Raw genomic sequence first — 16,552 nt, forward strand, 5'->3', positions numbered from 1 at the left:
ATGTAGCTTTAACTACGGCTGGCTGAGAGTAAAGGGAGTTGTAGTCCAGAAAAAGCTGAAAGCCTAAGCTCATGCAATCCACTTGTTTGATTAGGAGCCCAGTCGCATGTCACGTTATCTTTCTGTCTACTAAGTTGTAGTTATTCTTTCTTAGCTATATTTCTTGGGCAGCGTTGTTTTTTTTGGGGGGGGGCGGGGGGGGGGGTTCAGCGAAAAGTCATTTAACAAGTTTATTTATTAACACCAAATTTTTGTGACTCAAAAGGCAAAACTGGGACTAAATTAACTGATTTGGAAAATTTCTCCAACACACTGATAGTCACAGCTTGGCAACGGTAGCCTCAATTTTGCCCTTCAGATTTAATTCACTAACATTCGGTGTTTATAAGTCTGAAGGAGTTCTACAAAGTTGTACGTTTGTACTGACAAACGATCACCTGTACTACATAAATACGTTTCTGGTGGGTGGGTGGGTGGCTTGGAGTTTCCCGAACTGTGTGGCAACAGTGGACACAATATAAAGAAAAGGAGCATGTTCCAGGTTTTAATTATGCAAGCCATTCACTACTATGTCATATCCAGAACCAAAAAATTCACAGCAGAACCCAGGTTTCATGGCGTCGTGAAAAGTAGCACGTGAAGACAGATACTGCAAAGCGAATCATTTCTGAATAAAGCCAAGGATGTGATTAAAGGAGCACAACGGGCATAATAAAAACGTAACCCGAATGAAGTTGTTATGGTGCGAGGAGGTCCAAATGCTGACACACTTTTGTTTTGCTAATGGAGCAAAACAAATTGTAAAAAAAAAAAAAAAAACATAAAGAAGATTAATATTAAAAAAACAACAACAAACATTCAGTATTGGACACCTAATGTGTGGGTACCTAATAGTGCCCCTTCAATTATATATGATTACTGTCCATGGAATTCCAGTCCCCTTATTCCAGTTTATTTACTAGAGACAAGGGGCTGATAATTATTTCAATGATTTAATTGTATTAATAAAGGGGTTGTGTTTTTATTTACACCATTATAAAAGACTCAATGGTAGCATTTGTTTTAAACGTCAACGCTGGGCAGGGTAAGAGGTCCCTAAGTGATGTGATGCAATATTGCGTATCTGTTTATTAATACACGAAGCTTGTTGTCTTTGTGATGTTTGGTTCTAAGAGTAAAGACGGTTTAATGCCCATATTTCCTTGGCTAAAGTAAATATAACATACCAACTTGGGCAGAGCTGGGTGTGACTACAGCAATTATAACACCCACACACCAGCATAATTAGTGCAAATGAACAGACTGGAAAACAAACGACATAGCTGCACAGTAGCCGCACAATGTGTCTGTTTAGTCTGCTTTGTGATTTTTAATTGTCTGCCTTTCCGGCTCGGATAAAAAGCGGCATAGCTCGAGGGTAACACCACTCAGAGATTGGATAATAGATTAAAGACTTACAGGTTAAATTATCTGCAATGATTTTTTATTTTTTTTAATGTAATTAAAGTTTTTATCAAAACAAAAACTTTATTTACAAATAATAATTAAACATTTTTTGTATAAATTAATTATCCATGTTGTCTTGTAGTATTCGTATGTAAAATACCAACTTCCCAAGGAGTGTTTTTAACACTCACACAACCAAGTAAGTCTAAACACGTATTAAATCAGTGTTATTGTGTTTGTGTTTTAAATGTACTGTGATGTTAATATTGCCTTCTGATAAGGCATAGCCAAGGCATTTAATGCAAATCAACTTTGGTTTATGATGATGCTTGGCTCATCTCAACTTAAAGGGACACTATATTCACCCAGACTACTTCATCTCAGTGTCCCTGTCCCACTTAGTCCTGCAATGTAAAACATTGCAGTTTCTGAGAAACTGCATAAGTACAATAAATACATTGCAGGACTAATGCTGCCTCTAGTGGCTATCAATCAGACAGCCACTAGAGGCACTTCATAGTGGTTAACCGGCTTTGCTTGCCTTACAGACACTGGACGTCCGCACGCTCTGCACGAGGACATCCAGTATCAGTAACATCCCCATAGAAAGCATTTGATCAAGGCTTTCCTATGTTGAGGGTCTAATGCACTTGGCACACGCACATTAGCCACCCCCCCCCCATCAGATGATGTTGGGGGAGGCAGAGCACCGACCCAGCACCGAGGGACTTCAGCGCTGGAATCGGGTAAGTTTTAAAAGTTTTTTTTAACCCCTTGGAAGCCAGGGGGCGTGTAAAGGGGAAGGGGGAGGAGGACCAGAGGTAACTATAATGATTTGGATCCCTAACACTACAGATTCCCTTCAACTCCTGGAGAAAATTCAAACAAGTCTTTAGATAGGTTTCCATTACTATTTTTAAGTCAATGTGTATTATTAATACAAAGGATAGTTTTTCCCATTACAAATGGCAACTGCTTTATATATATATATATATATATATGATTTATTGGGATATGTAGACTGTGTAGACTATAAACATTAAAAGGGAAAATGTGACTGTATTTTTATTAACATAACAGAAATACATTAAGGAACCCGTGTCAAGATAGATGGGAGGGTGGGAACGTAACCCCTAGATTATTGGAGATATCAGAAGTGAATCATGTTTAATTCTGCTTCGATTTGTTGACCACTCCTGACCTCTTTACACGCTTTATTACATAGAAGCAGAATTAAGTTTATTTTGTGACTGGCATAGCCTCAAATTCTTTATACTTCATACACAGTGGCATATGCAAGTCTGGAACTTGTTTTTAAATTATGTTTAAAAAAAATAATATAAATATATTTTTTATAATTGAACATGTTTCGGAATATTATTGTAGTTTTTTTCTATTCTCTTCTATTTTTATTAAGAACTATTTCCATATGCTCTCATGTGTTCAATCTAATGCTACTGGCTATTGAATCGTGGCATATTATCATCCTTTTGAAGAACACTCCGGATCAGAGCCTTGATGATGACACTTCAATGAGTACTTTCGGAGACAGTTGCCTACACAGTCTATCCATACTGTTTTAGGTTACTTTAGAATGCCAAGAGAAAATATCTCGTGAAGCAAAATCACTGCAGATCAAGGAAATGGTCAAGAGATACATGTTGGTTTGCAATGTTAACCGTAATGGTATGAGAGTGTGAGAAGTTCTGGTACTGGGACATGGTCCGCACATTACCTGAGAGGCGTCTGGGCACATCGGTGATAGCTGGAAGCCCTGTACCTCGGGTGGACGACAATGGAGTTGTGGAATGAATGGATGGAGATGTCATCTGACTCAAGTAGGACGGATATGACTGGTCATATGACCATGGAGGGGATGACTGTGTCTGCCTGGGGTCTAAAAGTAAAAAAAAAGAGAATATTTTAAGTTGTTGATATCTTTTACCTGAAGTGGGATGAAATACCTCCCTGACTACTTCAAGCTTTAAAAATGCATTCTTTCATAAAGGGATGTTTTCAATAAACAGCGATGTGCAGTACATTGACAGCCAACAATAGCTAAAATTAAATAAAATGTCCTAAGCATCCACGTCAATATGTTCTATGCATCAAGGTACTTTGATTTAAGGTTTGCCAGCTGATGGTCAATACATTGTGTATTGAATGACCACATAAACTATTTTTCCCCGTTGTTATTTAAGGGTTAATTAACCATGTATTGTGCATGTGTCTGTCAACAAAAATAAATGTATTACATATTTCTGTTATTTTCTATCCTTGTATTAATACAAAAGTAAAAAATATATTTTTTTTTCATTGTTCTGACCCAAATATATAAATGCATCCCCACCCAGTGTGTTATATCCCATTAAGCTACATATTGCCTGCTAATCCTGCCCTTATAACAAAAAAATAAAACAAGGACAGTGCAAAACAAAGTAAAGAAATCTGCTTCATGTTCTGTACAAGTTGCCAAAATACTCAAATGCCTAATTTCTGCATTAACCAGAAGCACTTTCAGCAAAGTCAAGTAATTCCAAGAGGAAAAAAAATCCTTAATCCCATTAATGACCGTCCAGGAGTTGGACCAAGTCTTGGTTGGACGACGTCCTACTTGTATCTCTGTCCTCCTCGATTTAAACGGACATGCAGTAAGTATGGTGGATCACTGCTTAAGGACTGAATGGTTTCTGAATTATTAAACCAGACCTCATTAGTCTGACCTACAAAAATCCAGATAGGTTTTCACCCTCTTGCATAAATTGGCTTCTCAACGAAACCCTGCAGTTTAGATTTCCTTCGGTTGAAAATATTAGGAAATAAAATTGAAATAAAACAAACAATATGACTTATGGAAACGGCACGACACTCCATGCTGCCAAAACGGCTGTACAGCACCACCCTAATAGCACTAGAATAACAGGACAAACGGAAATTAGTGCTCCCGACGAGAAGTCCATATGGCCATGAGTGATGGATACAAATGTGGGGAATAAAAAGTGCATATTCGGGGATACCGGGGTTTAGTTATGTACTGTGACTCCAAGATGTCTGACTGAGTTCAAGTTTAGGTCTCTGTACTTTACATCTATTAACTATCTTCCACAAACCTTTATATTAAACATATGTGACAGAAAACGTGGTCCCATGTTAGCTAGGAGAACAGATTGGAGGAATGTATGTTTGCTATAAAGAAAAAGAAAAAAGTGATGGAGAACATTGATAAGGTGTCTTTGAAGATACTAAAAAACTAAAAAGATTCCTTGTCAGATCATGGGAGGCTCCCCTTTTTATATTCTAACTTATCTACTATGTATTATCTTATTAGACATTTGTGATGTCAATAATTCAAATGGATTTTAACTCCTATACAATCATATATGCAAACCTAAGGGTATCTTCTCTGTTGCCATTGCCATTTGTAAGATAATAATTTTCTCTACAGCAAGGTAATTACCGTAGTTAAAGTGGCTCTGACACCAAAAACAATCCTTAACAGCGTTAAAAAAGATTTTTAAAAAGTCTTTATGTTGAGTTGATTTTTTTATTAAAAAAAAAGAAAAGTTAACAGCTAATCTTTGGCATGTTGAGTACACAGCATCATAGGGCCATTGCCATTTATGCACAGCATATAGCTAGAGGCTAATCTCTAATTGCCTGCTGACATCACATGTAATTCAAAGATGTTCAAAGATGGCTACCCCCATGGGAAAACACTAGCAGACTTTCAAGGAGTAATTGCATATAAAGTTGCAACCCCCATAATGACAATTAATATTCCACTGAAATGTTCAGGTGACAGAGCTACTTTGATCAGACCTTGTTTTCTATTTTCAGAGCCATTTACAGCCAGCAAGAGAAGGATCTTACTTCCTACATTCACGCACACATTGAACATTACCTTACGTTCCACTATAGTAAAGATCCACGATACACTCACACACCCCACACATTACGGTAAGGTTTGTTACTGTGACCTCTATGACGACATACTTGTAACACAGCAAATGTTGTGCTCCAAGAAAAGAGGGACAAGTGGGTCTAATCGTGGCTCAGAGACATGATCTGATTCCCATAAATAGAAATGCTCGACAGTTATATATTGCTGTGCTTAGACCGTAAAAGGTTAGATAAATTAAACTGATAACAAAGATGATGATTTTATAGCAGGGTATTCTACTGACCAGAATAGTAAATAGAATATAAGGATCTACATTGTGAATGTATAGTGTAGTTTATGTGTGTGTCTCTTAATGCCTTACATTAGTTAATCTCAAATGAAAAAATAATAATGATAAACAGTTTCTAAGAGAAATGTGATAAGGATCAAACAATAACCCATTTTAATTCTGTAAGGTAGGTATGAGTGATAAAGAATAGGTTGCAGCACGCATAGTCTGCATGAGAAGCTAAACTTCCTGAACACGAGAAGAGCGAGGAAGCAAGCCTGAGATACAGGCTCGCATGCAAACAGCTCCTTCCTGTGAGTGCTACAGGCAAACATTTCACCAAGCTTCAAACACTGAGCCCTGCTAGTTATCTGCTTCCAAACAAGTCGCGCTCTCGCTTTGAAGATCAACCCCAGCACTCGTACGCTGCACATGCTGAAGATCTGAGGTTTCTTTTTATCCGCTCAGTGATATTTTCAGCGTGGCTCACAAACAAAAAAAAAAAACAAAAACAAGACAGACCTTAACTTATCAGTTGCCAAACACAACCGCCTGTTTCTTACAATATCCTCCAGCAACTAAAGGGTCAGTCCCACAGACAAGAGCAAACTGGGTCCCACTTAAATTATCTGGTGACAGTCTCCTAATAGACCAAATTATCTTCACACAGTATGTACGAACGCTGGGTGATTTTAACAGTAGATTTAACAAAGTCTCTAAGACATTTAAGACTAGGAAACTCTCTTCCACTCCTATAATAAGAGGGAATCTCAAAGATTCTGGATTCAATATTTGCTGGTGAAGTTTAATTTAGTTTAACATCATACATTGCACCGATAGACAAACACTCATATTTACCAATCGCTTGCAAGAAAGTCATAGGATCTACAAAATGAAGCCCATGGAATAAGCAAAGCTAGGTGGAGTGGGCCTTGACAGAGCTAGGAGGCAGGCCTATGGAGGAGTGTTACTTGATTGGTCAATTGGTAAAAGGGGAGTGGCTTAGTCATATAAATATTCGCCATTTTAAAACTGGGTTCCATTTTAATTTGAAATCTTTACCTGTTGTTAGCTGTCCCGCCCACCCTCCCTAATTTAGTGGGTTAATGGTTAAGATTTATGACTCTCCCGCTTGGTCACGGCAGCGGGGGATGGTTTAGTTTAATTGGGGGTAGGTCGGTTTTTGGTAAGTGGGATAGGTCAGGAGGAATACTTACCTTTAGATTTGGTGGTAGGTTCGAGCTCGGCGGTAGCTACGAACCTGGGGGTGTAGGGGTGTCTCGGTATGCCCCTACACTGGAAATGGATGCCCTTGGTGGCTGGGATAATGGTGTAGGGGTGTCTTGGTATGCCCCTACAGTGGAAAAGGATGCCCTTGGTGGCTATGTTAATGGTGTAGGGGTGTCTTGGTATGCCCCTACAGTGAAAAGGTGGCTACGATAATGGTGTAGGGGTGTCTTGGTATGCCCCTACAATTGGAAATGGTTGCCCTGGGTGGCTGTGTTAATGTTTATGTTATTTATGATATGTTACACTGTTATATGTTTATATTATGTAAATATGTTTTGAGGTAATTGTCTGGGTATTTAGTTATGTTAATTGGGGGGATGTCTTTTCAAATGTTGGTGACAATGACCTCTTAAATTTTATATCTTATTTTATATATATATATATATATATATATATATATATAATTAATAAAGCCGTGGAATATTTTTGCCAAATAATCCTTGCGTCTGTGCTTATTGGAGGTTAATTGGTTATAACTGGAATAGGCCAAAAAGACGACAATGCGCATGTCATGACTTATATCACCTAAAAGTAATAGCAAATGCCAGTCCCAAGTGTAGAGCGTGAAGATTTCACGTGTCACTGAAAAATTTGTAGACTGCACTAGTCCATGATTTAACCCCTTAAGGACCAAACTTCTGGAATAAAAGGGAATCATGACATGTCACACATGTCATGTGTCCTTAAGGGGTTAAGCTGGTCTATACAATAAACGTTGAGAATATAAACCATAGAGATGTGTATTCTACGGGAGGTGAATAAAAAGGGGAGTCCAGCGTTCTGTTTCAATTCTGTGACTTTATACATTACCATTTTAACCTGTACAGGTTTTGGCAAACGCAAGACCTTCTTCTAGACTCTACTTTTGTGAAACTCTTACGCTGATATGAAATGCCACTGTTTAACATGTCAGAGAAAGAAAGCATCCATATTTATCACAGCAGAAGAGGTTTGCTATTATTACTGGTAGTATTATTTATATGGCGCCAACAAATTCCGCGGTGCTTCACAATTGTTATTTACTGATAATTAGTTGGCATGAATAGCTAGATCCCTTGTGTTGAGCACCAGGATCTGTAGTCAACCTTTTTAATCTTGGTTGTGATCCACATTCCCGATGATTAAGGGGATTCTATATCTGCCAATATCGGATTAAAAAAACGTAATGAAGGCAAAAATTGTTGATCTGGAAAAATTCTCCAGATCATCCACATTTTAGCCTGAGTTTGGGCACTGGTATATTATTTGTGAGCATTTGGAGTTTAGTCAATAGCCAATAGCCCTGCCTGATTTGTAGGTGTTCCGTGCCACCTCTTGTTGAGTTAACACTCTTGATTTTTATTGTATGCATTGGGGCTGATGTGTACTGTAGTCTTTGCTGCTAAGTTTGAGTGCTTAATTTTTTATGTTCCTATTTGCGTTTGTATTACACAGCCATGTTACAATGCTGCCGTCTACCAATGTGTTTCCTATTAAGGGTTAATAAGGGTTAATGTAGTGCAAGGTGAATTGTTAGTGTAGGACTTACCCAAGTGGTTTTGCCTTGATGTGGTAGGTGAGCTTAAACTTTAATGGCCATTGGGGTGATACCATAAAAACCCTCCAGATATTTAAATGTGCATAGGAATTTGGGATAGTCCTTCTTTTGTTTTTTAAAATGACACTAATGTTTGATTTCGTACTAAACAGGCGTAAAAATCCCATGTCAAATCTGCCATCCGTTAAACTGTATTTATACATAAGGGAGAAAATGTGAAAAATATGACCAACTCATTGAAAATATTATCGCTAGAACTGTATATGACAAAAGACATCGTTTTTTACATAGGGATATGACCCTACGTCTAACGATGGCTTTCGTGGAAGCTCTGTAATAATATTCCCCCTCCGTGAAAGAAAGAGACACTATTTACTTCTTGCACTACACTTGCTTTGAAAGAGACAAGTAACTGAACATCCAACTCACATTAAAGTACAGACATCTGCCAGGTCGGTGTATATTACATGCCAATGTCTGGGAAGATTATACTTGTGTACTTATCGACAAACTAGGACTTGTCAAGTCGAAAGGCTAATTTTACAACTAATAACTGTGGCTGCAAAGGACAAATCACTCAGCGAAATCACTAGCCGGAGGCCATCAGCAGCAGATCTAAGGTTAGGTGATGACAGTATACGTGTTTGGAAATTCTGCATGCAGTATGTGCACAACGAGATCACACTCGATGACTAAACCCTCCTGACAGCTTTTTTTTCAAGTCCGTCACAGGAGAATTCTTTAAAACGTAAGCATTGTGTTTTGTGGCTTTTTTTTTATCTAATACAATTCAACATATTAGATAAAAAAAATATCTACTCAGGAATGATTTGTAAAAATGGAAGAATATTGCAGAGGAATGTATCAGAATCTCCAGAAATGTAAATGGAATGCATATGAATAGTATGGAACTAGTTTTTCCTTAATGGAAGACATTGACACAAACAAGCGATCTATATATATATATGTAGTTCACGTATTAATGCTCCATGAATCATGTGCTCAGTATTAATCACAAGGCAACCATAACTTCGTAAGAAAGCCATGTATACAGACAGTCATATTGGAAAGCTAAACTCACACACCAATACCCAGTGGGTAACAGTAAAAGATCTCTGAGAGGGTGGTATTTCTAATGATCTACATGTGAGGTATAACTCAAGAAGCTGTCAATGTACAGCCTTTTCCAAAAGAACCATTTAAGTTAAAGGGACACTACACCGCACAAAAGTAGATATACCCCAATGAAGACGTGCATTTAAAGCATGGGTCCTCAAACTCCGGCCCTCCAGATGTTGCTGAACTACAACTCCCATGATTCTTTGAATTACATAGATAGCCAGAGAATTATGGGAGTTGTAGTTCAGATCTTAGGGCCGGATGTTTGAGGACCCCTGATTTAAAGGAACACTATAGGATCAGAAATACAAACATGCATTCCTGACCCTATAGTGTTAATCACGTTAGGTAGCCCAGCCCCCACTAAAAATGGTTAAAACGTACTTTTATTCCAGCGCCGCCTGTGTCAGACAGTGCTGGTCCTACCCCGCTCCGCCCCCTTGGCTGAGATCGACAATTCTTATGATCTCATAGGAAAGCATTGGGAGCCTAATACACAAACTTCTCCTCATACGGGTCAATGTATCTCTGTGGGGAATGTTCAGCGCCTCCATGCAGAACATGTAAGCACCTCTAGTGGCCGGCTGAGTGAGCTGTAAACTGTAGTTGTTGTGGTGACTATAGTGTTCCTTTAATAAAGCCTTTTTGAAATTGGGGGTATATCTAAAAACTGCAGATCTGCTATCTGCAGCCTTTGCAAGCCCTGACTTACTTCCCCAGAACAGACTTCCTCTGGCTGTCCAATCACAGGCTTCCACTGCAGCTTAATGACACGTATTTGCAAGGTAGGAGTTTTGAGCAATTGCCACCTCTTGAGTTTAGCTGCACTAAACTACAAGAAAGTAGGTTAACTGGTTGACTGACTGACTGACAGTCAGGGTGTGTAACAAGGTTAATATTAAAAAAGTGCCTACTTCTATTGAAATCTGCACTTTTTGTAAAATATTAAAAAGAACACACACTATTCATACACAAAGCGCTTCAGCAAGCTAGGCTGCAGGTGTATTTAATGGTAGCACCCCATAGCAAGAAAGTGCTGGTTAACGTCAATCCGAGAGTCCATTTACAAGGCCATTTAGAGGTTAGTAGGGTCAGGCATTTATCAGAACACCACAATAGTGTGTCTTTGCCCACAATGATGCCTAAGGGCCAGAAAGTCTGACAACAAGGTAACTCCACCGGCATTACGTAGGCAGCTCAATGGTTTTTCAGACGTTATCCCAGATGCACAGCGTTCCCCTGGAATGCAACTTCACTGCCTGACTGATTGTCCACTACTCCTTGCTTTTTTGACACATTGGATAAGCCCATTCCAAAGCCTTAATCCTTTATCTTATCTCATTCCCATCCCAGGTTCCCTCTAGTAGTCAAGTCCGTGCATCTCTTCCTGACCTGACATTTGAGTAAGATTGTCTTCTACTCTTAGCACAGTCATTTACACATAGATTTCAATAGGCTCTTCTTACTTAATCCCAATAGTATGTTTTTAGTATTTTCTTTAACAGAAAAAAAAAAAGTGTAAAATTACAATTATACTTTTTGCCAATATCCATCCGAGCTTAGGTAAAAATATTCAGCAAATTTGTAGCGTTGATGCTCCCTAATGATTAAGTAATGTTACAATGTCTAGGGACACCCAGTACTTTGCTCTGATGCTCCGAATAAGACACATTTTACAGTGATGTGTAGAATGTTTAAAAAAAACAATTGTGAATATGTCAACAGACTTAGACACTAGTTAACACACCAGTGGTATCTCTATCTCTATTTTACATTATATGTAAGGCGTCTTATAACCTAAATTGACTTTTCTTGTTTAATATTATATTAATGTACAGTACACAGAACATGCACTTTTTTAATTCATTATAAAATATTAAATAAAATAAATATAAAATAAAATAATTGCTCTAACTCCTCTGCAAAATATTAAGAGAAAACTCTAGCAGGTTAACCAATGACAAACCATTCACAGAGAACACTAACAGGCTAACTAAAGAAAATGAAGAGGTTGTTGATTGACTATCTTTCCACAATATGTTTAAACACATATAACTACATAGAAACCTTTTTTTCTCCTTCTTTGACAACAAAGCCTTCCAAACTACTAGTGATGGCCATTAAAATGCCCGCTGCAAGCAAAAGGCTACGATAAATATGGGGGGACCACTGTGGTACTTATTTAAAACATTACCTCTTTTGAGATTAATTATTCCCCAATCCTAATTTAATATAATCTATGAATCCCCCACGGCTGCCCCTTACCTGCAATCTGACTCTGTCCTTGTGGATTAAAAGGACTTGGTGCAGAGTTCATGGAGGGGCGTGGACTCTGAGTTGGGACCCCCACTCTCATACTGGGATGAGGGATGCGCCCTAAATCACTGAGCCGTTCAGAGAACAGACTAGGTTTAGAGTCATCAAGCTTCTGTCTGTGTCCTAGAAACAGCAAATTATAAAATAACAGTTAATTATTATTGTCAGTGGAAAGCCTTCTACACAAAAAAATTTTTAACGCAATATCCAGCAGGAAAATGACCTGCATTAATATATATCTATGTTCCCGTCATTGTCTTTCAATCCATCAAATGTACACCACAAGGCCAAAGCCAAAACAAGCATGGGAACAGGCAGCTTGCAAGTGACATAATAAGGGCGTTAATTCATTCATGGGGTCACCTATACAATCTTGTAGCTAGTGTATCTAAATATTTTAGATTTGTTACTTGAATGGAGTGCCCCACATTTTTTTTATTTTCCAGTAAAAAAAAAAATTATATTCTCACCTCAATCAACGACATATTTAGTAGCGAGGCACAAATTGCAAACCTGCCAAATTTTTTTACTTCAGAAACTGGGTTGGGAAGGGCAGCGGCTGAGGTAAAGAGCAAATCAATGGTGCACCTCCCGTGTCACTGTCACAAATGCTGTGTTTACATTAAACAACGCAATCTGCCAGTTCGTTGACCAGGTCCCCACAAAGTGCTACAAAAAGTCCTTGTGCATGTTAAGTGTGTTCTAGAGCGAAGGTAGTCGCACTAGGGTCGCACCGGCTCTTCACCTGAGATGTTGGGGCAGGGGTCACAAATAGATACAGTCCTTCTAGATCCAGGACAGTGAGGAGGTATTAAATAAAAACAAAAATAAATGGTGTCTCTGACAGAATGTCCTCGATTTTCCTTCATATCATGGTGCAATAGTATGAGTGTTTATTTTATTTATTTTTTTATAATACATTTTTATTAGAGATTTTTCCATTGTATCAAAAGAATTCATAGACATGTAACAATACAAGTAGTATGAGTGTTTATATAGTATTTAGAATGCATGTGGATACATCAGGACAGAATGGGAGCCAGGCCGAAGCCCCCTCTGATTAATAGGAACGATGTGGGTGACTCAACTATTCCTTTCAATATAACCCGTAAGGTGCTGTGAACACTGGGCAAATTTAGCATTTCTTCTTTAAATTTGCATGCAATAAAAAATCCTAAATCTCCCTCTAAATGGGCATCATTGTTGGACACTGAGTATTCAATAAACCTCCTATACACCGTGCATAATTCTAATTATTATTATTATTATTATTTTTTATATATTTTTTTTTTTGCAGACAACTATTTATTACTAAACAGTTAGTTGGGCTGAGCTGCCAATTGGTTTGTAAAATACAGGCCACAAAAGCCAATCTGTCTGAAAAGTCATCAGTTCATCCTAGCTATCCCAGCCTAAATTTTGTTGGTTTTCAACTCACAACAGCTCACTGTTTAGAGAGTAAACGTTAACCACCTGCAAGCAAAGTAATGAGTATTGGCAAAAAGTAACCCAATTAGGAGTTTGAATATCCTGCAAAGTGTCTGCTCTTCATATAGATACTGACCCATTAACAAGCTTAACTAAAACAAGTCAGGAGTTGTGAGAAGCAGCTTTGGCTATCTACAGAATCTTGTAATATATTATATAAGGAGGAAACATTGCTTGGACGAGCTCACAAAGACACCAATAAAAAAACAAATAAATAGAATATTAAAGTAGGAATGTTTGTCTACCAACAAAAGACCCAAAGATGTTTGGCGTTCGTGGGGAAAAAATTCAAAGGGAACTTAGTGATAAATAAAGACACAATGTCTCGTGTTTTCCTCATTCCAGTCATCAATGACAATATGGAGTTATTTATCTAGTCATCAAATGAGCTCTGCGGTCAGGTGTGAACACAATGATGTCATCTTTCTCATAAACATTCAAGTCAATTTCATAAGTATCTGGTTTCAAGTTCATTGAAAGGTGTAGAATAGTGTGTGTCTGGACCAGACAACAACCAACTCCTGCAGCGATGGGTAAACTCTGCAAACTACTATATTAATGTATCACAGCGTCCAATCTTCAAATGTATTACGATCATCCACCAATAAAATAAATTCACCGTTTATCTAAATACATTTGAAAACCCCATTTTGGACTCTGGAATTTAAGCACATGTGAACGATTACCCTGTGACTATATGAGTCTGTTTTTAGTTCTCGGGTAGCGTAGTGAATATGAGAATTGTTATGGGTGGGGTGGGGGTTGGCCGGGGCTGTTTTGAGACATTTTAGGTGACATACTAATAACAATTTCTACAAATTAAATGCAAATTAAAACAAGACCAATGTATCTTTTTCATACAGACTGATTTCTAAACACATTTATTGTAATTTAACCCCTTAAGGACCGTCATCAGAACAGCTGTTTTGAGACATTTTAGGTGACATACTAATAACAATTTCTACAAATGAAATGCAAATTAAAACAAGACCAATGTATCTTTTTCATACAGACTGATTTCTAAACACATTTATTGTAATTTAACCCCTTAAGGACCGTCATCAGAACAGAACAGTTCAGGACCGTCATCTGAAACATCCCCTTGAGGACTGATGACGGTCCTGAACAGTGATGTCCCGAACAGTTAGCCGGGAACCGTTCGCCGGCGAACATAGCGTGTCCGCCCCCTATTCGTCATCATTGAGTAAACTTTGACCCTGTACCTCACAGTCAGCAGACACATTCCAGCCAATCAGCAGCAGACCCTCCCTCCCAGACCCTCCCACCTCCATGACGAATAGGGGGCGGACCGAACATCGCGCGTGTTCGCGACCGCGAACACGCTATGTTCGCCGGCGAACGGTTCCCGGCGAACTGTTCGGGACATCACTAGTCCTGAACCATCATAATTACTTACCCGATCGCTGCCGTTCCCCCACCGGCAATCGGCGTTGCTCCGGTTCTGGGGGGACTGCCTGACTTCCCAGACAGTTGGTTTTGTAAAGTACAATATTGTATGTATTCAAAACAAACCTTAATTAAAGGGACAGTAATCATACTAAGCTCTAAAAAAGTCAGTATGATCATAGTAAGACAGAATATCACGGCCAAATTGATAATAGGCAGTGTAGTCACCATTTATAAAGGACATTGAGTCACTGGGACTCAATGATGGCTGAGGCTATTCATAAAACTTGGAATTACAGAGACTTAACAAGAGTAGTGCAAATGTTAGACCATGAAATCCAATCACAACAACTAGCTGAATGTATCCGGCTCAACAATTTTGGCTTATAATTAGCAACTGCCTTGCCAATTTTCTACTCTTTACAGGTTGGTGAATAAGGGTGACAGATCACCCACATCCTCACAGTTTACATGAAATGTGAACAGAACATCAGATCAGTGGTTACCATTCTGATTATGCTGGGTTTTCCAAGTCCCCTTTCTTCATATTAGCACACATTACACAAAACGACCACAGAATTGTTTAGGCAACAGAGTCCCTAATACACCAGGATTAAATCTATAACATCCCGTCCCACTAATATTCCTTACACCAGGGATTGCCTAACTGTCCAGCTTTTCTTAAACTACAAATCCCATGATCCTCTACTTGCCAGAGTTCTGCCAGAGGGTTTAGGCAGTTTCTGTTTATCTGCAGATTAGCCAGCTACCTGTTTTCTGGTGTTAGCTAAACACGGTGAGGTCTGACAATAGGACGGCGGCACCAAACGTTGCTTCCAATGTCAGGGTTGGCATATCATTTTTACTAAAGCCATCTGAATAAATAATTCTCATTATGAGTTTCACACAAGCTATATGAGCTTACAGTTTCTACCCGGCTGCCTTCTTGTATTGGTGACGCGCAGATGTCGCTACTGCGCCAAAGAACGTCTGCCATATGCAAAGTCTGCTGCTTCCTGTACTTCTACACGGTCAACGGAGAAAAGCAGTTAAGATTTGACGACATCTGCCTTTCTCACATTGCTTGGGCAGGAAATGAGAGAAAGGGCTTTCAGCAATAAAACAGCAGAAAGCAAATATCAGAGCATCCTCACGCAGGCTTTGTGCATGATAACAGGGTCTGAAAACCACTTTAAATAGAGACACAGGGTCTCCTGTGGTTTAGGAAACAGGAAATACATGAAATGCAAAAGTACAAGCTGAGTCTAAATACAAGCTCTGTATAGCGGTCCATTATCTGGAGTCTGTAGACTGGTTATCTCTGACAACGCATGGGTCGGGGACTGCAACTCCCATCAGGGTCAGCAAGTCCCATCTCTGTCTTACTGGCTAAATTGTTGAGTGTTTCAGTCCATAGCCATTAAATTGCTGGATGAAAAGTGATTTTGAAACATAAACAAACACTGACTGAGACACAGAATGTGATGAGTAAAAGTGTGAAACGTGTGGAATTTGCAACACAGAAAAGGTCTGCGGCTATATATAAAACATTTACTGCCACTAACATGCACCGGCTTGTCAGCCTCACCAAAATAGAAAAGCAATATAGTTATTGTTCAGTATTTTTGTTGCAAACAATGCCTAGATGGAGCAGAAGTGTGACTGGCCCTTTAAATTCAAACTGTTGGGAATACTAAGTTACTAAGTATATTTAGAATTTCTGCCCTAATAGCCGAATTTGAAAAATTCGCCAATTCAGCTATAATTTCAGCTCACTTTA

General features: G+C 38.7%; 1 protein-coding gene across 2 annotated transcripts in view; it reads right to left on the reverse strand.

The window, feature by feature from the left end:
- The window catches only part of RUNX2 (RUNX family transcription factor 2), a 79,878-nt gene that overhangs the window by 8,949 nt on the left and 54,377 nt on the right, over positions 1-16,552 (reverse strand). The window contains exons 4-5 of one of the 2 annotated variants that reach the window (XM_063442063.1): positions 11,827-12,000; positions 3,182-3,343 (exon numbers count right to left, since the gene is read on the reverse strand). In XM_063442063.1, the coding sequence (XP_063298133.1) occupies positions 3,182-3,343; positions 11,827-12,000 (336 nt within the window). The remainder of the gene's footprint in view (positions 1-3,181; positions 3,344-11,826; positions 12,001-16,552) is intronic. The other variant, XM_063442064.1, reaches the window with a different exon arrangement.

This window comes from Pelobates fuscus, chromosome 2, assembly GCF_036172605.1.
Source record: "Pelobates fuscus isolate aPelFus1 chromosome 2, aPelFus1.pri, whole genome shotgun sequence".
NCBI lineage: Eukaryota > Metazoa > Chordata > Amphibia > Anura > Pelobatidae > Pelobates > Pelobates fuscus.